This window comes from Emydura macquarii, unplaced genomic scaffold (genome assembly GCF_026122565.2).
Source record: "Emydura macquarii macquarii isolate MOO-44397 ecotype Brisbane River unplaced genomic scaffold, CSIRO-AGI_Emac_v2 contig_312, whole genome shotgun sequence".
NCBI classification, from domain to species: Eukaryota; Metazoa; Chordata; order Testudines; family Chelidae; genus Emydura; species Emydura macquarii.
In genome coordinates, this window is record NW_027130449.1 from 9,647,815 (window position 1) to 9,674,977 (window position 27,163).

The window sequence follows — 27,163 nt, forward strand, 5'->3', positions numbered from 1 at the left end:
ATGGAAACAGGGTGTGCAGCAAGGACAAACGGCACCGCTGGGCAGCACGACGACGCCAAGAGTCTGCCCAGCCCTAAGAAAGATGCAGAGGAGCTGAAGAAACCCACCAGCCCCGGTGGGGGTGAGAAGGAAGCTGCCAAAAGCACTGGGAACCCTTCTCTGGAGACGGGGCAACTGAAAAGCACCTTCTATTCGGGGGGTGACTGGAAGAGACCGATCATCCAGTTTGTGGAGTCGGACGAGAAGAAGTCAACCTACTTCAGTATGGAGTCGGGGGACGGGAAGAAACTGTCATACCCTGGTGTGCAGCTGGGGGATGTGAGGAGGCCTCCCATCTCCTTTGCGGACAAAGGGGAAACGAGGAAACCGCTCTTCACGGCAGAGCCAAAAAAGACCTTCTTCTCCAGCGAAGGGGAAGGCAGGAGGTCGCTGTACTCTAGCGGGCAGATAGGGGATCTGAAGAAGCCCTCCCTCCCTCTGGTGGACACAGGGGACCTGAAGAGACCCAGCTACAACAGGGCCGACAGAGGTCCTGGGTTCACACCCCGGGTGAAACTGGAGGAGGTCCTATGCGACTCCTGCATCGATAACAAGCAGAAGGCGGTGAAGTCCTGCCTGGTGTGCCAGGCTTCCTTCTGTGACCTGCACCTCAAGCCCCATCTGGAAGGGGCTGCTTTCCGGGACCACCAGCTGCTGGACCCCATCAAGGACTTTGAAGCCAGGAAGTGCCCGTTGCACGGCAAGACCATGGAGCTGTTCTGCCAGACAGACCAGATGTGCATCTGCTACCTCTGCATGTTCCAGGAGCACAAGAACCACACCACTGTGACGGTGGATGTTGAGAAATCGGGGAAAGAGGTAACCCTCCCCCCCTCTGTCTTCCCATCATTCTTCCCACTGATCTAAAGAGTGGATCGCTTCCTTTCCACTCCCCAGCTGGCAACTCCCTGGGCCCAAAGAGTGTCTAGGTATAATGTTACTCTGGGGGTGGGCAGTGCACCGTGTCCTTGAACGGACATTGACAAGGTGCTGGCATGGTCTAGCAGACTCAACTTGGGCTCTACCCCTGCTGTGCCACTGGTTCACTGTGTGAGCTGGAGCAAATCATTTAGGGCCCAGTTTTTCAAGAGCAACCTTAGATATCGAGTGCTTCAGTTTTTTGGTGCCCAAACGTAGACAGGTAGGGTCCAAGCTCGGGTTCAAGGTGTCTCCAGTTGGGGACCCAAAAATGGAGGTCCTCAAAAAAAAAAAAAATCAGTAGCCACATTTTAAAATGTTGGTTCTGAACCTCTCTGGGTTTGCTTTTCCCACGGAGATGACAGGAATGCTGACCCCACCTTTGCAAAGTGCTTGGATGAAAACTGCATAGTAAATGCGAAGTGTCATTATTACTGAGCTGTTCGCATTTACAGAAGCTTGCAGGGTTGGAGTCCTATTGAGAGGGGGTCTGCAAAAGGGTGTAGCACCATCACTATTAAGTAGGGGCTAAGGAAAGACCTTCCCACCTTTGTTTATAGTCTGTCTGCTGAGTGGGTGTGGGTATTGTTACTATAGAGGCATGGATTGAGGTCAGGGCCCTATTGTGCTAGGTGCTGTATGAACTAGTCCTTGCCCAGAGACCTTCCAATCTAAATAGACGTGACAGAAAGAAAGACCTATTATCCCCAATTTTACACTTGGGGACTTGAGACACAAGGAGATCAAGTGACTTGTCCAAGGTCATGCAGGAGATCTGTGGCAGATCCTGGAAATGAACCCAAATCTGCTGAATCCCCTTTTCAGAACTGGAAAGGCACTCAGATCTCATAGTGAACAGGACAATACAAATGTCAGTGTAGACAGAGCTGCTGAGAATTCTTCAGTGACACTAACTACAGAGAACTGGTTTAACTCTTCCCAAGGCTGAGCAGAAGGAAACTCCCTACCCCTTTCAGTTAAATGCATGCAAGGGAGATTCCCAGGGAATCTAACATGATCAGATGTGTTAGTGGTGAAGACAGGCAGGAGGGAAGCCTATCTAATCTCCATCCTCTCCTACATAGTTTACAGTCTTGCTTGCAACATTTTCTTCATCTAACTGCTTTTTAAAGCTAAGTGATGTTATTTGATTTCTCATTTCTGTCTTTGCCCACATATTTATTTGGTTCTCATCAGTGCCACAGAGGACATGAAATACATTCCTGAACGGTGTTGTTTCCACGGCTGCTAAGCCTGAAGGATTTAGGGTTTATCAATATGAATCTCTCTCTCTCTCTCTCTCTCTCTCTCTCTCACACACACACACACACACACACACACACACACACACACACACGGTTTTTCTAGACTACAGGTTTTGGCTATGTTGTAACTTGAATTAATTGGAAATCAATTAGTTCAACTGTAGTTGCTCATTTGTTACTGGTTAATTCACTCCAGATTGAACCATAATGAGGAATGAACATTTGAGAGTATCTACATTAGCATTTATAATTGCTTGTGAGTGGCGGAAGCTAATTAACTTGAACTAAAACGCCACCACGGACTGGAATCCAGAAACCTCCTACATACAGCCAGGTCCTTCTATTGCTCAGCATTACAAGGGAAATCTGTAGGGATTCTCCATCCCTGGAATCCTTTGGGATTTATCCTGAATTTGTGGGATTCCTCAAGCAACATTATTTTTCTTTCCTCTTACACTCGATCTGTTGTTCGCTTTGAATGTCTGTGGTGGACCAGAGACTTGAAACCTGATTTCCTGGACAGCATTCCAACCACCAGACCATCCTGCCTCTCTAGCAGACTTTCCTACAGGGCAGAGTATCTGCTGAAAACCTCCCCATCCCCAAGGCCGCCTTTCCCGATACAGAGTTAACCAAACAGTAACACATCCTGAGGGCCAGGGCTGTTTAAAAAGCAACAAATCTTAACACTAAAATACAAGTACAAAATGCTGTAAAGTAATGACTGCTGATAACAAATTCACACCCTCCCCCCCCGATTCACCAGTAGAATTCTGCAGCACGTTCAGAGGACACCTAGCATTTTAAAAAGAGACACTCAGTTCACAACCAGTTTTCCAGCAGTTTTCAAATACAAAAAAATCGGAAATAGCCAGTAACCACAGATCTGTAAACAACACTCCATTACCATCCATCCCTACTCTTAATACTTTGCATGTCAGATCAGATCTGGTAGAGAGTCCTTTGATTTTTTTCCCCCCTTCCCTTTAAAGGAAAAGTTTACATTGTATAGCAGGTTTAATGAAGTGGCTGAGAATTGATATACTGTGACGGGAACCGGGTATTGCTAGTTTCAACAAAGTAGCTTCTAAAGGGGAAGATTTTAGATGGAATGAACTAGACTTTGAAGTTGATTGCTCATTCAGATGGTCCAGGGTGCTTCCCATCACGGCCCTTTCTGTATTGTTACAGGTCGTCTGCTACTGAGCAAACAACACTGCACTGATGTACACAATGGAGGAGTATTTTTCCTCCCCAGTTGATGTAAGGGGAAATTTTGGTTTGGCTTGTCTATGAGACCTTGTCTACAGTGGAGATTTCAGCCATTGGAGAAGTTGTTCTCCTAACCTAGACGTGATCCTAATGCGGACACTCTATACTAGGACAACTCGGTTAATGACAACTTGAAGGCTGGGAAAGCTGCACTGCTGCCAATCATTGAGTAGAGCTGCTTCGCTTCTTTACTAGGTTTTTGTGCTGATGCGGTTACAGTGCCGGGTGAAACAGGCCAAACGACTAATGTAGATGAGGCCTCAAGTAACTTGAGAAGGGGTTCTCCAACCTTTGCATTCCACAGACCATTAGGGGAGGCAGATACCAATCCACTCACTGTTTGGTTCTTAAATTATTGGAAAAGTTGCACAGTAGGAGAGCAAATGGGCTAGACGCTTCTCTTAAGAACATAAGAGCAGTCAGACCGGGTCAGACCGATGGTCCATCTAGTCCAGTATCTCGTCTTTCAACAGTGGCCGGTGCCAGGTGCTTCAGAAGGAATGAACAGATCAGGGCAAACCAGGCTGCAAGGCGTCTCAAGTTGGGAACCCAAAATCTGTGAAAATTTAAGCCTGTTACAAAGGAATAGCAGAGTCTGAATTCTGTGTCATAGCCCTGTGCTCTAACCATTAGACCATGCTGCATTCCTTGGTGTTAATGCCTCCCTCTGTTTTGCATTGGTGTCACATATATTTCATAGGTTTTTGATGCATGTTCCTCCTTCCAGGTCACTGAAATGCTGGATTCTCGGTGGGTATCACTCAAAAATAGTCTTTGTCCCTCATATCTAAACCAGGTTTTGAGCTCAGCAGGTTTGCTCCCCCCCCCCCCGCTCTTTACAGGCATTTTCAGGACCGTTCCACACTGTCTTTAGTGGTTGAGGCACACAGCTCTCCATTAACAGAAGTTGTGACCCTATCTAGCACACACACGGAAAGTGTAACCTGTATAGACACTACCTTATCTCACTTGATTTTCCTAGTTCATCCCACTTATTTACAAATTCTACCAGATTTGAGGACTAGATCTCTCTAGGGCTCTGGAACAAGTTGGTGGCCTTAGTCCATGGCAAATGCTAATAGAGACCCAAAGAGGAACCTAAATCCCTTTAGTCCTATAAAGTTGGCCCTTCCAAGGTGAGGCACATTGGCAGAGTAGTGTGAAGAGCTGATGTGCCACAGCCTGACCTGTATCTGTTCTGTAGGTAAAGAAAGGAGCTCATTTTCCTTTTTTTGCATGGAAAAAAGAATTCACTCTAGGAGAAAAGAATCCCAGCAGATATGCTAGAACTAAGTTCTCTTCTGTGCAGCTAGCGGAGAGTAGACCCAGAGAACTTTGGGATCAGGTGAGGAACACAAGAGTCAGCGAGCCTCAAACCACATTAATCGCTCTGCTCTGGGGACAGGGTCCTGGATATAGAGCTCTTCCAGGCTAGTCACATGGGGAAGGGCCCCAATTGAAAGGATAGGTTTCCAAAGCATGGGATCACCTGGCTCCCATGGCTGACACGACGACACTTGCATTGCTGCACTGCCCAACACAGTCACATCGTGATGCAAACGTCACAACCTGCAGGACCACATTCTTAGCACTGGGGTTTGGGTTCAGCTGATGAGAAGGCGGGTCTTGAGATTAAACACCCAACTTTCACACAGCCCTACTGACTGTCCCTCGTTACATCAGACTTTAGGAGGGATTCCCCACCAACTTTTGAATGAAGATCGGAAGTTTTTCTAAAAGAGATGGGTTCGTTTAAACAGGACTTGTTTCAGGGGAGTTCTATGGCCTGTGACATACAAAAGGTCAGGATCTGCACTGACTAGCATTCCCAGTATCTCTCTTTGTCTATCAAGATGACAGGTCTGAATGTCACCTAGATCACTCCAGGATCCCCTTCTTCCTTATCATTGTCCATCAGCCCCTCTGTCGAGTCCATTGGACCTGTCCCAGTTCCCAACAATGGATGCATTTGCTCTAGTTTCTCTTGATCTTTTGCGGCTTTCCTTCTCAGCTCTGGGGCAGATCCACAGACTCAGGTGTTTTCTCCAGGTCACATTCATCACTGCACATAGCCTCTTTGTGCTGTTCCCACGGCCACGAAGAGGCCACATAGCCAGTAGATCTGGACCCTGGGGAAGCCTCCCAGCCAGGGGAATTTTCCCTACGTGGTGCGGAGTTGGTATGTCTCTCCGACACCCCAGCAACTCCTCCTGGAGGGATGTTCTTGTGTGTAGGCGTGGGGGTGGATGGACCATCATCATGCTCTGGCTATTCCCCACTGACAAAACAGCCCCTTTGAGCCACAAGCAGCTGAGTGGCATTTCGACCTGCCCTGGGGCTGCTCTTATCTGCACTGGAGGCTAAACCAGCCTCCCCTGCAGTCCCAGAATGAAGACAGCGAAGACGTCACCTTAAAACCACCGTTGCCCAAACCCTCAGGTTGTGTGCTTGGATGTGCTCAGTCTCATAACCGGCTTCAGAAAAGAACTAGATAAGCTCATGGAGAATAGGTCCATCAATCGCTATTAGCTAAGATGGTCAAGGACACAGCCCCATGTTCTGACTGTCCCTAAATGTCTGACTGCCAGAAGCTGGACCTGGACAACAGGGGATGGATCACTCGATAAATTACCATGTTCTGTTTGTTCTCTCTGAAGCATCTGTCATCAGCCACTGTTGAAGACAGGATACTGGGCTAAATGGACCACTGTTTGACCCAGCCTGGCCATTCTTACCCACTAATGAATTGACACCTTTGTCTTCAGACCTTCTAATTCTCTTGTCACTAGTTATGTTGCATTCCAATTTCCTTCTTTTTCCCTTCCACCTCCCAGCCTATTTTTAGATTATTTTCCCTGTTATTTTGTGCGAATAATTTTTGCATCTTCCATCCCTTTTATAAGTCACCCCTCCTCAAAGCACTCTTATCTGCTTCAGTTAATTCCCCTCTGCCACCAGTCCACTTTATTTAATCTACATCTTCCTTGCCTTTTGATGGTGCTTCATAAGCTTTTCCATCTGCCCTTGGCCCTGGTGCTGTGTCTGGTATGGATAACTACAATATTTAGATTCTGGCTACTTAAACAGCCTCTGTGATTTACAACGAATACAGTATTCTTGCTCTAAATCGTAGAGAAGTGTGTCTTGTTAAACAGCTGCCTCATTCCACCCCAGAGGCAGCTGCATTTCAGTGCTGGAGGCAGGGATAATATAACTTATACAATGAGCTAGTGGTCATTTGGGAAATCCTTTTGGGATTCATTTTCATAAAAAGTACCATCAAAATGCACGATCGTCACCACTGCCCTCCATCCATCCACTTCAATTCTCCTGATGGCGCTGTCTATCCACCCCTTGACCCCAGACTTCAGAAAGAGCCCATCCATTCTAAAGGAAAACCCCAGTGCCCTACAGACCTTAACCCCTCCACACTGTCACTTCCTTTTCAGCCAGATGGCCAAGATCTCGTTCCTGAGAATGTGTAGCCCTTGAGAGAAAGCCGCCTGCGTAGTCCAACCTTTTCCTTGACTAAGCATTCAGGAACTAAGTCTCCTCCCTTCACCTTCCTGCTCTGAGGTCCAGTGAAATCTCCTTTAACTTAGATATTTCTATAGCCCCCTATTGCCGTAGTTCCTTTTCCTGAGGCCAATCCTCCTTTCCACCTCTCTTTTTATGTCAGCTGGGCCCAGTATCTTGAGCCCCAGAGGCATCCTCTCCTCAGCCACTCATCCCGCTTAAGTCTGCTTCCAAACCTCTGTACACCTGAAACAAGTCTCTATGTGAGTGGTCACAGTCCAACAGCCCAGAGGGGCCTCCCAGGACCTAGGAACCGTAAACTCACCTGGTTTAGGGGACCCTTTTAGAGGACCACAGCTTCCCCAGATACAAGCAAGCAAAGGCTGTTGTGAGCGATTTCGCGGGAGAAACAGGGATGCATCTTTTAACTGCACTGAGATATATTGGAGTGGCTGAATTTTTTTTTTTTCCTCCTGGAAAACTATATTTTCCCCTATAAATAGCGACTTATTTAATAGGGACAGTTAGAATTACTGGGTCTCAAAAGCTGCTGAAGTTTGTCCAAGCTCAAGATGGTACTCTGCTACTATGGTGATGGGCACCCGTGTAAGAAGCTAGGCAGATTTCCTTGGTTTGAGCTGGCTATCTGCTGTGTGCATTATTTATATTGTGCAACTGATCTCTTCCGTCACATGGCAATCTTTCCACTCCCCGACTGGAGGACTGAAACCTTTAGGCTCTACTTACACCACAGCTATAACTGAGATAGGGAAACCCGGCTATAATGTGGTTGAAAGTTGTAATACAGATGGAATCTAAATGAGTTAGAACGCAATGGTCTGATTTTCACACGCTCCTGGGGGCTGTTAGCAGAGAGAAGTGAACCCGGGACCTCTGTATTTAAACCTATGTACCTCTGCTGCCTGAGTTAGAAGACCTACTTCTGTTAGCCATAACTGTAGCATGCTCCATCACCTCTCTGTGTCCTAAGTACGCCAAGGCGGGGACAGAGTGGATTACACACACAGTGAGTGACTGACCCCTGATGCCCATGAAACCAGCAAGAGTTAAAGGTACTTTTGTATCTTTGAAACGAGCTTTATCTTAGGTAAGGGATATGGCCAAACTGAACTGTATTATAATCAAGCCAGCATTAGAAGAAGATCCCCCGACTTGGTTAAAGTTATAGTGTAAACCCGGCCTTATAACTCAGAAGTGAATGACCTTGAAATAGCCACACACGTTCCTGACACAATTCGCTATGCAAAGATGACAGCCACCCATCTTGGCTGATCCCAGGGATTGAACCAGGGACAACCAGAGCTAAAAGGTAGGAGTCCTACATCCTGAGAGATGGGAACCATACCATCCTCAAACCTTTGAGGACCGAATGCGGCAGGAAAGACAAACACACGCTGATCCCTGGGTTACCCAAACACACATTGCACAGGTATTCGGGCGCTCTCTCTTTACATGTACATCCTCAGGAACAAATAAACCAGTTGTACAAATGTTCGTGGGAAGCCAATGAAAAGGGGTCCTGAAGGCATCAAAGCAAAGTTGCTGATTTAGACCAAGCAAATGTTCTCAGCCATTCCCTTTTTGTTCCCTGATTCCCCTCCCATTTTTTTTGCTGCATTCCCCCAGCACTATCAGCATATTAAACCCCTAGACTCAGAGCAAATTAATCCACAGTCCTGTCTAAACAGAATTTCTGCCGGGGGCATCATCCCCTGGTTGCAACACTAATCCAACGTCATTCCGTAATTACATGAAAACTGTTATTGCTGCACAGACACGCCCTGGGTTGGGCCCTTCATTTCATACCCAGCTGAATTTTGAAACAGGCCTCTCTGCCCTCCAGCTAATGACTCCAGCATGATTAAAAGCAGTCCCATTTGCAATCCCACCCTTCCCAAGCAGGAGATTCTGCTGCTTCCTTTGCTTAGGGAGTCACTTCTCGTGACCCAACTGAAGGCACTGGGATCTTGTCCAGCTGCCAGCATATGATATCCATTGAAGTGGTGCCAGGAGCCTGTAGCTCCCAGCCATTATGGTTCAGGGCCAAATGCGTAAGTAAAAGCAGAAATTCTCTTTGAAGTAGGCCATACGCTGCTCAATTTCACAGGTCTCCCTCCTTCCCACAGGCTGAGCTCTCGCTGCAGAAAGAGCAGCTGCAGCTGAAGATCATAGAGGTAGAAGATGAAGTGGATAAGTGGCAGAAGGAGAAGGATCGCATCAAGGTGAGGATGGGACGTTCTCTTTGGCTTTCCCCTCCTCCCCCTCTTTCCTCCAGTTCTTCCTCCTCTTTTACCCTCACCCACATGCTCCTCTCTTTTTCACACTTTCCTGCACCACTGCTTTCCTTGCTCGCTTTCCCCCTTTGCCTCCCCTTCACCCTGTGCTCTGATTCTCACATCACACTCATTTCTCCCTCTTGTCCACGCCTCTTTTATCACCTGATCAACCACACACATTCTAAGCCTGGGAAAATGGCGTCCACTGGCATTCTCTCACGACACACCCTGCCTGAGACCAAGAACACACAAGATGGCCATGCTAGATAACTATCCTAGCTGCCTTCCTGCCGGGAGCTACTGGAGCTCTGTCTCCATTCAGCTATCCGGCAGCCATCACCTAAGGCTCGGCTACACCCAGATGTTGGGCTGCTTTAACTATACTGGTATAATCAAAGCGATTCAGCCCCCCTAGTGCAGATTAAGATATATCAAAAGAAAGGTGCCTTATACCAACGCATCTTATTTCTGCACGGGAAAAGGAATAAGCGATCCTGGTACAGGCAACTTTATACTACGCCCATAATAGGAGGGGACCAGTGTAAATATTAGTCAAAATAATTCACACCCTACCCATACAAACACTCGATGTAGACCCAGGCCCCCAAAATTATGTCAAGTCAACAAGAAATCCTGCCTTCTCTCAACCCTTCCACAGCTGTGTGTCAGAGCCATCTTGGTTTTCTTTCTTCCTTTAATACGATTTTGGGAAACCGAGTTAGAAAGCTGAGGCCAGAACTCAGGACTCTCTTGAATGTCCAAGTGACGTAGGCTACTAAGAGCCTTCAACATCTTTTAATATGGAACGTGAGCTCTTCAGTAACTGAAGGGCTTGTCCACACTAGAAATGTTTGCCGCTGTAGCTACACTGGTGTAGTTAACGTGGCACGTATTCATGCCAGTACCAAAGTGCTTATACCGGTCACCAGTCTGAGACTCTCATGCCATGCCCTTTCTACATCCCGCCACTAGAACTTCACCACCAACGAGAAAGCCACCGTAGACCAGCATTTCAAACAGCTGGTCCGGGACCTGGAGAAGCAGCGGGACGAGGTGAAGGCTGCCCTGGAGCAGAGGGAAAAGACGGCAGTGGAGAACATAAAAGAAATCGTGGAGGAGCTAGAAGAGAGGGCCAAGCTGCTGCAGGAGGACAAGGAGACCAGGGAGCAGATACATCAGATCAGTGACTCGGTGCTCTTCCTGCAGGTAAGCAGAGCCGCATCTCTCCTCCGCCCCCATTTCTACTGAGAAAGGGAAACAACCGACAGGCAGAGGATCCAGCTGGTGCCACAGGCATTGCTCCAGCGACTTCAACAGAATCTTGCCGTGAAATGTGAGGGTCTGTTTTTCGGAGACATACCCCTGCCATAAGCAGGGATTGACCAGCTGAGCAGGGCATCCAAAGCTTTCATCAGCTCAGAGGGAGCTCATATGATATTGCCTATTAGCATGGCACAATCTTAGCTGATTGACCGAACATCTCCCAGCCGTCTCAGAGCGCTAATCTCCATAGTCTCTAACTTCTCCTGTACCCTAATCTCTCCTTAGCCGCCCCAGCATCCTAGCCTCTTTGTACTTTAACCTCCGCACCTTCTGGTTGGCAGGAATTCGGAGCCATGATGAGGAACTACATTGCTCCGCCATCCCTCCCAACTTACAGCGTCTTGCTGGAGGGGGACAACATGAGCCCGTCGATGGGGCTCCTCCGGGATGACCTGCTGAACGTCAGCATGAGACATGTGGAGAAGATCTGCAAGGGCGACCTCAGCCGGAACTTCATCGAGAGGAATCACATGGAGAACGGTAAGTGGTTCCAAGAGCGGCTCCTCCCTCCCTTTCTGCTTCCCAGTCACAGCCAGAGTCAACCTCATCACCAGTGATTCTTACCTCGCAGGGATAATCCCTGGGGCGTGGGGAGAGCAGACTAGGGAGAAGCGAGATATGCCTCTGCAAATAGCTCTGCAGTAAAACAACAATCGTCTCATGCATGGTCAGTGATGGGATGATGGGGGTGGGGGCTCGTTAACCAGATTTGGGAAGATGTCGTGCACATCAGGTGTAGGGAGACTCATGGGCTTGGACTGTTCCGAGCTCCCGCCAGCGATGTTTCATGTTAGGAGTTCAGCGTTTAATTAGTTCAGCCAGCTTCCACTTTGCAGTTCTGAGTCACTTCTTCCTCCTGGGCTCCCCAGGCTCTGAATTCTTCCTACTGCCCCATCGTGCACAGAGTGCCCATCTCAAACCTCGTTGCTTCACTCTCAGGCAAGCAGCGGACAAAGGCAGAAGAAAGCTAGTACAGAGGGCACATGTTGCCTTGCGCTACGCTTCGCTGAAACCACACAAGCTAAGCAGGGTTGGGTCCCATCAGCCCTTGGATGGGAGCGCTCAGAGAAATAGCTAAGTGGGTTCTGTGGTTCAGTAGCGAGAGGGTGCTCTCCCTGCTAAGTAAACACAGAACATAGGCCAAGCAGGGGTATTCAGAAGCCCTGTGCTCGGGAGGGAACATACGGCTAAATTCATACCCATTTGCCATTGTTGAAGATCTGATGGTACCTACGCTAAGCGCAGCGTGGTTAACTAGAGGTGGGTGGGGAAAACTGTTCTCCCACAGGATGGAAATTTCTAAAAGTGGCCCTGTTTTACATGGAATGAAACTTTTGCAAATATTTTGGGGGAACCTAGAGGGAGGGAGATACACACATGCACCTCCCCCAGAACAGCACACAGGGCACTCTCCTGGAACAAGGGAGACCCAGATTCAAATCCCTAAATCAAGAAGAGCCTGAATCTGAGTCTTCTACTTCACAGGGCCGACCCACTGAGCTAGTGGCTGTTCCGGTGTCTCTTGCTTTCTGATTTTAACAAAGCAATTCCATCGTGGCGCTAAGAAGCCCTTCCCAGCATAGAATTTTATCAAAACTTCCTGAGAAACAATTTTTGTTTTAACTAACTGGCTTATTGCAACAAGAGTTCCTGACCAGCACTAGCATTAACCTTGGTGTTCAGACCAAATGCTAATGGAGCAAACAATAGCTTGGCCGATCAAATCACTCCTAAGGTTTCACCGGATAAAAGTATAATTCTCTTCCCATCCTAATCCATGGTGCGATATTGCTGAGCGCTCCAAACGGCTGCAGTATTTCAATGGTTAGTGATCTCCAAGGGGGAAAATTCACCCCTGTGCAGAGATCTAGCACAAAGCCAAGAATGCACCACTTATCTCCCACTTAACTTTCATAATGGGACTTATATGTTGCACAGGGCTTACACAGGATAGATTTGGAGGATAGAGCACCACACAGGGACTAGATACCTGGGTTCAATTCCCATCTTTGCCACAGACTTCCTGTGTGATCATGGGCAAGTCACTTAACCGCTCCGTGCCTTAATTCCCCATCTGTAAAATAGGAATAATGGCAGTGTCCTGTCTGAAAGGGGTGTCGTGAGGATAGAATCCATTAACAATAGTATCCGAGTCCCTCTCAGTGGTGACAAAGGTCACTCAGGTAAATTGTGTTCTGTGAGAGAGACCCGATTCTGTGTGAATGAGGAGTAACTTCAATAGAGGTGTGGGGTTGGACTCATGCCCACAGTTTGTATAGCAGCACATACAGCTCTTTGAAATTGCTCCGGAGAAACAGCTGCCATATAAATGCAAGATTGTTATTTCATTTAGATCAGTATCAGACAGGCCACCTATGTTTATCAGCCACTTTGTTCTTTGGCAAAAGTTCTGCAAACATCTCCAGAATAAAGACCCAACCTACCAGCTGCATTGGGGAGAACCACAAACAAAATAAAATCAGGAGCCTTAAAACAACATGGGACTCATCCCTGGGTCATTCACAAAACTGAAGCTGCGGAAAATGTTGTGTGTCAGCCTTTCTGACATCTGTAAGTTAGAGTAACAAGAGTGAGGGTTGTATGGGACCAAGGTAAATGTGGAGCTGTAATGAGAAGCATTATTATTTAGGGAGTGCCAGCCCACTGCCTTGTTATAATATGTAGAAGAAAAGACAATCCCCTGCCCCCAAGGCGCCTACATCCAAAATGACTGACTAACGGTGAACATTTATATAGCCCCATGCTTTGCATTAGATATAAAATTGGACAGACAATACGGTTGAGAGACATAGGTCCAGGCTTTCAAAAGGTCTCAGGGCTCACAGGTGGGCACAGAACTCATTTAGATGCATAAGTAAGGACCAGAACTTAGACAGGGCTCCTCACCGAATGCCTCCCTTAGTGAGAATTTTGGCCAGGTTTTCAAAAGCGCTCCACCCCTCATGCGCCGAAGCCTTTTGAAAATTCTGGCCATAACACACCAGGCTATCCCATCTGTAGCCCAGAGCCAAGGGTCAAGCATTTTCCTATAAAAAACTTGAAACTATTTTTTCCTCTTTGAAATTTTCCAGCCACCTGTCACGTAGGCCTTGCGACATTGAGTGTAGTACCACTTGAATACCTTTACAAATCTCAGGCACAATAGAAAGTGTTACCAATAATTTAATGGACACTGCTTAGAATCTGGCTAACAAGTCAAATGGTGTTCAAACTGTAAGGAAAAGTTATTTAAGATCATCCAAAAAAACTTCACAGCCCTCATCTCTGTAAGCCACAGTTACACTTGAAAGAAGGCCGAGCTTTGTATCTAGTGACTGCAAGGAAATAACTCTACAATTACTTATTGACTTTAAACAAACAGATTCCCTCAACACATCCCAACAAGTTTGCTCGCAAGCCATTTGATTTTTCAGTGTTAAAAACTTCACTGAGAAAAAATAATATATTAGTGGAGTGAAACCTGATTAATAGCAGTCTCCAAAGAGACTCCGCTTACTTAGTTGTTATAACAGGTGTTATGATAGTCTGCCAAAGAGGCAAAACATTGAAAAAGCATCCTGAGAGTTTTACTACTGCAGAAATAAATCAGAGCAAATAAACCACAACTTTATTTGCTAGTGTAAACACTGGGTGAAATTCACCTCTTTGCAGAGGACTTGGAGCAGGTTTATACAGCACTCAAGGCAAGGCTGAAGTCAGATGTAAATGGCAAATAAATCTTGTGCCGGTTCTTTGCACAGGGGCCAATTGTGCACATTTAAAATTAAGACTGAACCGACACTCTGCATCTAAACAAGTCCCAGAACTTGGCGCTGTTTGCAGTCCAGATCAACTTTTTGCACACGTCTTTATTATGCGCCATTTAATCTGAAAATCCTCACATAATGGGGGGAGGGGTTTGCAATTTCACATCCAGATGTGAATTTCAGAGGCTTAAGCCCACATCTACACACCCAAGAAAGAAAACATCCCCTAATCTTTAAGTGGTCTCCATTTCCAGCCACTTCAGCAGGTATCTCAAAGGGAAATGCCCAAACCTCAAAGTTGTGATGTGTAGGTCTTAAACAAGGGGTTTAGTCTGGGGCCTCTTTCCAACTAACTGCAATGTATTTTACTCAGCTGTTCAGGGCTCTGGGTAGCTGGAAACCCCTTCGGTAAGTGGTTGACTACTACAGGGAGAGTTAAACAGGAGGCGATAGGGAATCTCACAAGGACCGAGACTGTGCCAGCTGATTATAGAGGTGCTTGTGGATAGCAGGTGGTCAAATATAAGTTGGGTTGTAAAATGTCAGCTTCTATAAGGTGCTGCCCCTTCCCGATCAGTGGGATTTCTGTACGGGGATGCATTCGTTGAAACACAGACGGGACATTTCTCAGGTGCCGTTAGATCCAAACAACTGACTTAATTCTTTGCTGGCAAAAGGTGCCAGATTGACAGCTCTGGAGAACAAAGTCCTTTATTTATCCAGAGAATGCGTACAGCAGCCAGTCGAGCATCCTAACGCCTCACTCGGTCAATACACCGTATCTCAAGCTTCTCACATCCTTACTCAACCAATGTGACCGGAGGCTTCCAGCTCTAAAGATGGGGTTGGAATTCAGTTTCCATTTGACACCTCTCCTCACAGAGTGCCAGCCAGCCTGCTGTTCCCCGGGACGTGGATTACTTTATCTTCTCACTAGTGGTTTTGTGAGCATAGCCTGTGTGGGAAAGGGACAGAGACAGATGGAGGGGGAGACCGCTACACAGTCAGAGGGGCCCGGATATAGCAAACGAACGCATTGTCTAAGACTCCATTTTCACCGACACACACTTATGCAGGTAGCCTTGATGCTTTAACGATGCCAGCTCTGAATAGAGGAACAGGAGGAAAGGGGACATGGAGTGGCAGAGAAGAGGAAGAGAGGACAGGGAGGAAAGGCCAATGTCAATTCTGCCAGGGACAGGTCTTCATTAGCAAACGTCTTAACAGGATCCTGTTTAGACAGAGGCCCAAATCCTGAGCTTAATGAAGTTAATGGGAGTTTTGCCACTAACTTCCAAGGGATGAGACTGCATTGGCAACCCTGGAGTCAAATCCACTTAGATACCTTTGTGCAGTACAACCATCACCCCATTTCCTAGGGCATTCCAGGGGCCCTAGATAGGAATCACAAAACTAAGGAAGTCTGTCTGATCTATGCTGCCCCATGCTATCCCCTGCCCTCGCCGCTGCTACCTCCAATCCTACTTCCCGCTGACCCAGACTCTGCTTCTCCAGGTGATCACCGCTACATGCACAACAACTACGAGTGGAGCCAGCCTGACAACCTGAAGAGATTCTCCATGTACCTGACTCCAAAAGGTACTGTGGCTGACCTGGCCTCTCTCTCTCAAGCTCTGTCCATCCGCCATTGGGCTTCCTCTAAACAAAGCACGGCAGATAAGGCTCAGACACGCAACGTTCGGCTTGTAATTTGCGTCCTTGGACCGCTTACTTTCCCTGTGGCCATCCTGGAATCAGGCAAATTCAGCCCCTTCATATTGTCCATGCCACAGCTGGAGCTGGCCCCATGTTTCTGGCTAGTCTAAAAACAGAGACAGTTTTGCACCCCCTCTGAAAAAGGGCAACAGATAAGATGCCGCCCAGGGTAGCCGGCTTTGAATGCTGACACGCTTCAGTGCTAAGCATGAAGGGCTCAGGGCTGGTCTCCCTAGGACAAAGGTGTCTCTTACCCGCTCTTAGCTACCATGAAGTAAAACCCGAGGGACGACGAGGCCGTTTCCCGTTTTAACATGAGTTAGCAGGCTGAGCTTTTTACCTCGACCTGCTGACACGTATGAAAGCGCAGGAGACCTGGGTTCTGCTCCCAGCTCTGCCAAGGGATTGCTGGGGAACGCTAGGCAAATCTCAGCCCCTCTCGCTGCCTCAGTTTCCCCATATATAAAATTGGGATAGTGATGATGCTTGTAAAGTGCTTTCGGTTTTGGGGGTGGGGGGGAGAGATACCGCAGTATAGGCATGAGGTCTTATTAGAAGGTATTTTTAACAAAACCGGTCATATTTTAATACGTGTTGGCTCCTAGCATTCATCCCTACCAGCTAACACGTGTTAAAATGCCACGTTACCTGTCTACACTAAGGTGTTAACATGTTAGCGAACATGATTTACCCAAGCTCACTTTTTAGCCACCGGCTTGCCTACATGGGGAAACTGTCCAGCAGAACAACAGTGGTCTAAATATGCCGCTTTGGCTCTGCTGGTACGTGGAATGCAGAGGGACTCCCTCTGGTACGGCTTATGTTGATTTTGAAGCAGTTTAAGCTATCCAGGAAAAAGTCACTCTGAACTCTGGAACAGTTTCCACACAGGGAGTTCCATTAGCATAGCTACAGCGGTGGACGTTTACACCTTACCCGTGTTGATGAGCCTCTAGTGAGGACAAGATCCCTGCCACCTTGCACCTTGCTCTGTCCTTTACTCCTGTACAAAGGAAATGCCAAGTGGGTAGAAACTGTTACCCTCCTGATTCAGTAGAGTTTTACATCCATTGGGTCTGGCGGGAATGACCTCACAGTGCAGGGCCGGGAAGCATCCGTTGCAAATATATACATATCTAAATACAATTGCTAAGAAGAGAGTAATAAGATGTGACAATGGTGATCAAATATTTAGAGATTCCCACAGAGCTGACGCATTTGGAATGGTCTCCTTTCAGGTTCTGCTTCCTGAGTTTCCAAAACCACATCTGGATTTACCAGGTGTTTCCAGCTGTTGCTCTGCACAAACAGATGTGGGCAGAGCGTAGGTCTGTGGCCGCCATCTGTAATTAACAATAGCATTTCCCTAAATGCACATTTGAGTGGCCAGGGCTGCAGTTGTGTAATATCGCCTGCTAGGTGCCTGGGGCTTAACACAAGGGTGCCATGTAAATGCCAACCTAGATCCATTTGTCTGGATTCCCACTTTTTCTTTAAGGCTCATTCCCTTCTCCCGTCTCCTCTATTTCAGCCCATACATGGATTCCCTAGCAGCTGCCTTATTGGCTCCCATGTGTGGTTGTATGAATGGAAGGGTGTAGTACTCTAGAACTCTTCCAAGCACAGCTGTGGAGTGCACTAAGACTTCAAGGACACCAGCTTCCAATGCTTAATCTGATGGTCCGACAGGGCATATACAGGTTGCCGTACCTGCTAGTGCAAAGTAATCCTAGTGGACACTAGAGAGTGATGTGACCAAAAGTGATTGGAGTCGGATTCATTTGCAAATCAGTCGTTTGTGGCCATCTCATCTAGCCAAGGGCAATTCTCTGTTTAAAGCACCTGCCTACATCTGAAAAGTTGGAACAGGGAGATGACTTGTCCCTATATCTGTGAGCTTTGCAAGGGAGCGGTGCAGATGCTGCAAGCATGTGAAAGAACAGGAACGGAATTGCTAAAATAAGTAGCCCACAGGGTGGCAGCAGATGCATTTCAGAGCTCTCGCTCCTTAGGGCATGGGATATTCCATGCCCTGAGTGCCTGGCAGCTCAGAAAAGGGGTATGCAGCAGAAACCCTCACCTCTGCCTGAAGTGCTGGGGAAACCTTGAAGCACAAGTCAATGGTGGTGGTGGAGTAAGAGTGGGTGTGTATAAGCCAGAAACTTTTCCCTATTGTGTGTGCGTCTCATGTTCTGAGACCCAGCCTCTTCCTACAGGTGTCTCTGCTAGATAATCATGCTGACAAGCAAAGGATGAGTGGGCAGCTTAATGTAACGAATGATGGCTTTTTGTGACATTGATGGAGCTTCGTTCACACAGCTCAGAAAGAGGGAGAGAGAGAACGAGCAGCCCTTCCCTCTCCTACCCAGAGCACCATGAAAAAAAAACAAAGTTGGACAATTCTTCTGTGGCTTGGAACACGCCCTCCAGCTTGCTTGCTTTTACCTGAGCTACACAGTGCTGGTTCCGAATCTCAATCGGTAAAGAGGACTCTTAGTGGAGCAACACTGTGTACAGCCCAGGAGCTGATTGCTGAACTGGATTCTCTTGTTTTACAGCCAATTTCAACACCCGAGCCTGGGACTATTCCTCCATCCAAACTGCAGAGGACACATTTGGCCTGGGCAACTCTGCTTTCTCAATGAAAGGTATTCCTATCCTTGTGCCATGGCTTCTCCCTGCTTCCTACCTAGCCCATCTCCTTTGCTTTTCCACCCTTGCCCTTTTAGCCACCCTGACACGTTCTCGCAGCCCTCTCCCATTATTTGGTTTATATCATCATCATCTACGTTGCAGCCAGGTTCAAGGCCCCATTGTGCTACACATAGTTAGAGAGAGCCCCTGCCCCTTTTTATCCAAATAGAGACAAAGGGAGGCAGGAAATATTATTCCCAATTTACAGATAGGGAACCGAGGCATAGAGAGACTAAGTGACTTGACCAAGGTCATGCAGACCATCTGTGGCAGACACAGGAACTGAACGCAGATCTCCTGAGTCCCAGGCCTCTGTCTTAACTACTTCTCTCACCTCTCTTTTATGTAGATTGAAAGGTTGGGGCAGAGACTGTGTTTGTACAGTGCCTAGCACAACTGTGCCCTGTTCTCGGTTCTTCCCTTGGCACCACCAGAATAAACACTCGCCCTTCCTCTTATGTCTCTTTCTCCTGAGATCAGGCTTCATGTCTCTAGCCATTCTCTTAATATTCTCTTCCTCACTGTTGCCCCTTCCATTCATTCAGCAGCAAACTAGAAGCCTTCGTTGGAGACCAGGCTGCTTTTACCTGCTGTAGCGCTCAGTTCTGGCCCCTGAATCACGACCCCTGTGCCTCGCACATCTGGCAGGACTGGTACCACATGCTCTGTCAGACTCCCCTCAGCAGCCAAGCCTGAGGACTCCCTCTGACTTCACCGGGCATTACACAGCATCCCAAATGCTGACGGTGAAGGCGCTTTGGTAGACTTGGAGTCTGCCTAATTATTCTAGTTTGCGGCACCCTGGTTGACCTGGTGCTATCCCCACTCCATCACACACCTGCCGTGGTTTCTCGGACGACAGGCCCTTCTCTCCCTAGGCAGAACTTCGAGACCATCCAAACTCCCTGTTAACACCTACCTTCTCACACCTGGCCTGGGGAGGCGGCCACCTCATACCTACTCCCCCATTTGCAGGTCTGGCCCTCCCTTGCTCCGTTGGGCCCTGCTAAGGTTTTCAAAGCCCGGCAAAGAAATTGGGATTGCAGATCACTAGGCAGCTTTATAAAACCCAAGATCCCACCTCCTTTTCCCCCTCCTCTTCTGTCGTTTCTCGGCTGTAGGAATCTGTTAAAACTAAACAAAATAGCTGTTGGGTAATTAATAGACCTTTGTTTGCATTCCCAGGGTTCCCTAGACCCAGCAGGTATCAGGCAATTGTATGAAATAATTAATATACAGACAAGGACTTTTACCCCTGGAAGGCAAAATCCTGGAGTAATAGAAGCTCTTCTCTTTTCCAGTGGGCAATGGAACTAAGCTGCCGTATCAGTTCTCCCCGATGGGGCAGAGCTCACCGGGTGACTTCAGCAAACAGTCTGATGGGAGCCTCTTCACCAAGAGTGGTATGGGGCTTCGGGGTTTTGAGCTGCTTTATACTTCCCTCCACCTCCTCCTTCCACCCCACTGTTCAGTGGCGAGAGTCTGTAACGACTGGCCTGGCGGGTGTTTAATCCCACACTCTGCTGCTCCCCTTGCAAAAGGCAGCCTGAAGCAATGGCACAACGTGGCCCTGAGCACTCACGCCGAGCAGCTTAATACAATGAGCTGAGACGGCAGGATTTTGCTACCCTTCGGGGTTATTTGTCAGATCTAATGAAAAATTTGTGTAGAGGGAGGGAGGGAAAAGCAAAAGTTAATTGGGCAGCGAGGGGGGGGAGGGAGGCAATTCTGGCTAACAACATTCGTTGACCTCTCCTTGTTAAATCCTGATCGGGACACCCTTATTAAGCTAATCATGGGGGAGGCAGTGTCACCTAGTGGAGCACTGGAGTGGGACTCAAGTAGGTATTCCTGGCTGTGCCATTGGCCTGCTGGGTGACCGCCAGCAAGTCTTTTTCCCTGCTCCGTGCCTCAGTTCCCCCATATGTAAAATGGGGATAAGGATACTGACATTGTAAAGCACTTTGAGATTGACTGATGAAAAGTGCTATCTAAGAGGCAGATAGCTATAATAATGGTTAATGCTATCAATTAAAACAGAGGAACATGCATTTTCAGGAAGAAATTCTGACCTCAGTGACTTCACTGGACCCAGGATTTCACCCTGTCTGCTAAACAGGGTCAGGCCTGCCAGTACATGAATGGGAGAGAGCAGGATAAAAGCTATGGGGATGCTGGAAGTGGTGGCAGCAGACGCTGTGGTTACCCCCGAGTCACAGCTGATGCCCCAGCTTGCCGTTAGGGGGTTGCTGGAATGCCATCTTTCAGCTAAGCTGTAAACCCAAGATCTTGATTGTTTGCAGTAACTGAAGATCCTTCTGTAAGGGCCAGAGCAATTCGCCTCATATCTCGGCCTAACTTGAATTTGGCTAATGACATTCTGCCTCCATACCTTCCCCTGACATTTTCACTGAATAGGTTATTTTTCACTCTCGTTCCCTGAACTGTTGAGAGGGGGTGGTGGATGCTGCAGTCCACCCCAGAGGTGGCTGCATTTCGGTGCTAGACTATATGATTCCTAACGATGTGGATTTTCTTATCCTATAGAAGGATACTATACAGGCCAGATAAGACCACCATCATGCATCCTAACTTGCTACTTTGTATTGTCACAGCTTACCCTGCAATAGTGAGACATCAAACTACAAAGGTGCAGCCACAGACATGGAAATCCTCCAAGCAGTCCACGCTGGTAAGTAATAAGACCTGAACTTATGCACTCCTGAGGCTTCAGCAAGAGAAGAAACTGCTATAGGAGCACATAGGGCTTTGGGCGTTAGAGACAGGGCATTCTGGATCTGGGGAAGGGAGAGTTACTAAGTTTCATTAATGATAGTATTTGTTATTTTTCATAGTCAATTCTGTCTCATCTAGAGATGGGCAGAGTTGCATGGTTCAAATCGGATTTCACACTTCCCCATGGCTCAGAAGGGTTTAGACGCAGGATTTTGGTTCAATCCCATTTCAAATCTTAATTCTGGGGCTTTAAATGGAAATTTGCTCCAATCTAGATTTTGACACAGTAGTTTATACTCTACAGTATTATTGTTCGCTGCATGGGAGTCACCTACTATAAGTGTGGTCTGTGGTGCCTAGAAAACACATACTGTGAATTCTGCACACCACAGACCATACCGTAAGACTACCATACATACTCATCACACTGTATACCACACTGTATACCATCAGCCTTTCTGAGAAGTAGGCCCAATTCATCACTACCTTCTACCTTGTGCAATCATTTATACCACTCCCAAAACACAACAAGATCCATGTGGTATTGCTTTGCACTCACTTTCCACTAGTCTAAACAAATACCAGGATCACCAACTCCATATGTTCAAACCTCACAAGTCAGGCCCTACAAAACTCAAGAGATTTTTAAAATAGTACGTTTTGGGGTTGGTTCTTTTTATTTACCTTCTGGTTTTTGAGCCTTTATATTTTGTGTTTTCAAGATTTCCTTGCAACCATGATGGCTAGAAACGTACTTTTCTTAAAAAACCAAATGCTGCAGGAGCTGGGGCTTTACCAAAAACATCCCACCAAATATCAACACACAGAAATTATCAACACTGGACTACAGAATGTGCAAGGCCATATTATTTAATTCCTAAATAAAAACATACTGGATTAACAAGCCCTTAGCAAAGCAAGTAATCACATAAAAATCTACCTGAACCCATCTTTCCTGCTTCCTTTATCTCCCTTAGTACCAAGGTATCTTGGCATCTTGCAAGATCTAAATGAAATGCATGATGAACTCTTTCTCCCTCTCCCAAAAGAAAGTTTATCTTTTAATGAATATTATACATTTGGGAGAACATGCCATCACTTTAGGAATAAGAAAGGGGACAAAGACATACTAGGAGCAAAATGCACTTACCAGCTAGAAGAGAAGAATACAACTAGCAGCAACCACTTGCAAAATGGCTGCTTTAGGGTGACAGCTGTTTGGCTCTGCCAAATTTAAAGGACTAGACCCAGGAAGGCATGCTGGGGAAAATGTTCCCATCAGAGATATTCCTGATATAGGGGGCATCAGGAAAGACCAGCAAATTGCTGCTGAAGCACATTATAAGAAGGGTGGGAGCCAGTGGAGTTCCCAGTTCCATCTGACAGTGATGAGACGGAGGGTGAATCTCCTAGGAGTGAGCCCCACCATGTTTCCCTGTTGTGAAAGTCCAGTTCCATTAACAAAATTCATGCCCTTACAAGTGCCCTGTGATTAATCCAAGAGCCTGGGTAGATTCCCCCATGTAAACACTTGGGTCTCTTTTTCATGCATATAGTAGTTGGGACTATTTTATTTTTATAGCTTATATTCACCAGATAGACCTGAACCAAACAATCCAGATGATATATATGAGCATTAAAAAGTCACAAAATAGATACACGCACTCTGGACTGCAGTGGCTCTGTAAGAGCTTTTACAGTCTATTGGGCCAATAATCTGGATTTTAAAATAGCCTTAAATATGTATTTAAGTAATCCACCTTCTAAAAGGCCTGTAAATATTAATTCTCACAACGAACTGCAATGCTCTAGGAGGCCAGAGCTGCTGGCCCGCAGAGAGTTATTTAAAGGGGAGCTTTTCTTCTTTCTTTAATTACGCTGGAAATTGGATCTGTAAAGCAAATGGAATTCACACACAAGAGGGCACTGAACAGCGGGTAGTAGGAGTGTGGGCTGCACAGCAGGACTGGATGGAGATGTTACATCCATCCATCCATTTCATGCTCATCATTCCACAGCGTGCGATGTTAATTGTTATGATTAATGGAGATGAGCCCAAGTCCGTCCTTTTAGCTAACAGTCCAACCCTTCCCCAGATACGGCCTGGATCTAGGTCAGTGTATCATGATGAAACAAAACCAAGGCTGACTTTGCTTTCACCCCTTTGTGCCCACTCTAAGCAAAGCTGATTCACTCACTCACCCTTGCGCTGGCTGACCACATACATATTCATGGCAGCACTAGTTTTGACAGAGACTTTTTGGTACCTCGGTCTCCTTAGAACTCTGGCTGGATCAGCATATTTCTGAGTGGATCTCACAGGGCCCAGCAACATTCCCGGGAGCAGGGGCATTTGCGTCATTTCCATAAGCAATGCACTGCATTGTCGGACGTAATTAAGGGGACCCACAGCTACACGTTGCAGAGAACTTGTGGTAGATTTTACCAATACAGGTGGCTCTGAGCACAAGATCTTCTCTGAGATTTTGCAACCAACCAGCACAACTAACCCATAACGGGGCTGTTGTGTATTACAAGTGCTGCAAGCTCAATCATTCCAGCCAATGTTGTTTTTTGCAACACACCCTTCCCCAGGGTAAACAGGGGCCAGGTCATCATGGCAGTAACAGCAGGAGGATTACATTAGATGCTGATGTGAAGGGGCACCACTGGGAAGAGCAATTAGTAGAGTTGAACAGCTGTTTTACAGACTGCCCCCAAGTTCAGCCTTGTTCCTGTCCCTTTATCATTCAGAAATAGTCACACACATCGGGTCTTGTTTACACCAACATTTGAGGATTGGGCTATTTTTCACATAGAAACCTATATTCACATGTGGACTTGAGGATAAACAACAGCATTGGTTATTTAACCATGCTTATTCCTTACAGCTACGTTCCAGGGCTTTGGTCATCTGACCAGAAAGCAGAAAAACACCCTGCAACTTGGTTGACCCATCACACGTAGCGCATAGCTCAAAGGTTGTGAGCATCCTAGGGGTGGAAATTGTAGTTCACCGGGTAATTCCGAACAGCTCCATACAAAATACCAAAGGGTGAATTTCAACCCTGTGCAGGGGGCTGGCATCCGGCACATGCAACCGCCTAAGTCCTATTTTGAGGGCTCATGTGGGATTTGACTAATGCAGATACTTTGTGTAGACCCTCTGCCCTAAAACCAAGCTCACCCAAAGTCTGTGTGCAGCTGAAGAACAAGGGCTAAGTTTGCAACGAGTAAGTCAAGTAGCTCCAGTTTCCGAATAGGGGGAATGGGCAGTGTCGCTCTGCCAAAAGAGTGGCTGGAGCTGTTAACAGATCTGAGTTTCAGCGGATGAGGTCTGAGGGAGGGCTAATTAGATGGCTGAGGCGGTGCAAATCGAAGGTAGGTCCTTCTCTTAACTCACACGTGCGAAATTCTCCATTGCAGTCACACCACCGCCCCTTTTACGTCAACAAAGGCAACGGAGTCACTTCAAACGAGGCGCCTTGAATCCCGAAGCCCATGGGAAAAGCCAGATGTGCCGGGGAGTGGAAAACCAACCAAGAATTTTCATGGCTGTACCTGCTACTATATTAACCTTCCTGCTCTAGGCTCTGGAGGGGTGGGATGGGGTGGTCGGCACTAGAGGAAATGAGAACTTTCCCCCAACTCATAATCACTCCCGGGACTGTTTTATTTTTCCCTTGAAAGCTCTGCAGCCTTGGAGAACTGTAACACGCACAGCCCTTGCAGCCTTCTTATTCCCTGCCTTGCATCACCCTCCTCTGTCTGCAGAGCAGATTGCTCTCCTCCTCCTAGATGCTTTGGGAAAGGTGGGATCTTGGATAGGGTACGCACTGAGCCCTTCCCCTACACCGTATCATACCATTTGCTTCCTGCTCTCCCGCCCACATAGTCGTTGAGTGACTTTGCAGAGCTGGTGAAGGGTGCCAAGTTGGAGTCTGAAGCCCCCTTGGGATCGACAAGGCAAATTCATCCTGGCAACTGGCAGGCCAATCTTTACCAGGCTCCTCCACCCACATGCCTCAGCATGGACCCCCTCTAAGTGGGAAAGGCCGCTCTGTCTCTGTGACCCACTCAGTCCTTGGCCTCTCTGTTGAGAGGCTTTTGGGCTCCCCCTTGCCCATTTCCAGCGGTTCCCATGGGGTGGACATCCCCTGTGCTCTGAGGACTGCTCTGAGTCCTTCCCACTCATCTGACAATGGCCACGAAAGCAGCGTCAGACCGTGACCGCTTCCAGTCACTGCTCCCCTGCACTGGGTGCCAATCGATGGTTAAAAAAAAGGTTCCACATGCCATTAACGTGCCCCTCCAGCCACCCTTTCAAATTAAAAAAGAAAAGGAAAATCCATCCCACTAATGGAAGATTGATTAGATGTCTTAGGTGGGCTTCCCCCCACCCAAACAAAATTGGCTTATGTATTTTGGTTCCGTTGTTATTCTCTGGATGGGGAATTAATTTTTTTTTTTTTGCTCAGGGTAATATTTCAGGGTTTTTTCTGATCGTGCGCTGGACAGAGCAGTCACATGACCATTGCCAGCCAGCGAGCAGGCCAGAGGCAATTAGTGTTCCAACGATCCAACTTAGCTTCTTCCTCTGGGCAACAGGGTGGAGTTATTGCCAAAACCCCAGGAGCATCAGAGCCTGTCACTGCCGGTTGCTGAGCACCCCAGCAATGTCTTGAGCACTCTCAGCTCCCCATAACTTTAGCTGCCATTGACGGGAGCTAAAGGCACATTGCAAGATCAAGGCCTGGTTCTCTGACACTGATAAGCTGCTGCAGAGCAGAGAAACAAGGGCTTGCTGCGGCTTTCCTTGGCTTGTTCCGTTCAAGCCTTCCTCGGGTTCACAGCCAGCCCACTCTTTCTCCCCTGCTCACGAAACGCATGCAGCACCTGGCTGAATGAGGTCACACCTATTGCTCTCTGAAAATTACTTCGTAGTTAATCCCCACGGCAAAGCTATGTGCTGTTTTTTTAAGCCGACTCCTCAGACAAATCTTCTGAGTCTGAAAGATGATTGCTCCAGAATATTTGAAACGCCTCCTCTTTTATATCCAGGTTTTAAATAAAAGGAAGGGTCTGGGGAGGGAGATGGGGGCTGGGGATGGGGTTGGGCTTGGATCTCTGCTTTGGAAAAAAAGCTAAGGCAGTGTGCACATGCATGATACTAAAATAAGCTACTGCACATGCTGCTGCTTTAAATCCTAGGGAGAGATTGTGGGGGAAGGGGGGATGCACACAGGTCCCGAAGTGAAGGACCTAGGGAAGCAATGCCTGGTGATGTAATATATTTAGCAAGCGATAAGACAAACCATAGGGGAAGGGGCAGTGATGCACTGTCTAGATACCAGGGATGAGGTCATTTAGGAAGAGGATTTCCCTGGCTTCTCCTCCAAATACATCACTGGTTGCATATTTTTTTTTTTTTAAACGTCACTGATCAGGGCTCTCAAAAAGCACTCTGGTCGTTTTAGTCTGATAAATGCTTCCACTTCCTTCACATGTATTTGTTAAGAGACTGGCATGATCCCAAGCGCCCCAGATCTAAAGAACCCACAAACTTGGGGGGAAGCTCAGACCTAGATCTGAACTTGACTGCAGGCTCTTATGTCTATAA

General features: G+C 47.3%; 1 protein-coding gene across 1 annotated transcript; it reads left to right on the top strand.

Annotated features, from left to right (window-relative positions):
- On the top strand, positions 1–26,612 carry TRIM29 (tripartite motif containing 29). The gene is made up of 10 exons (XM_067566847.1): positions 1–378; positions 448–858; positions 9,158–9,253; positions 10,280–10,513; positions 10,912–11,110; positions 14,910–14,912; positions 15,913–15,996; positions 18,672–18,761; positions 21,423–21,499; positions 24,970–26,612. The coding sequence occupies exons 1-10, from the start codon at positions 1–3 to the stop codon at positions 25,030–25,032; spliced, it is 1,635 nt and encodes a 544-aa protein (XP_067422948.1). The 3' UTR covers positions 25,033–26,612.
- Positions 26,613–27,163: the final 551 nt, after the last annotated feature.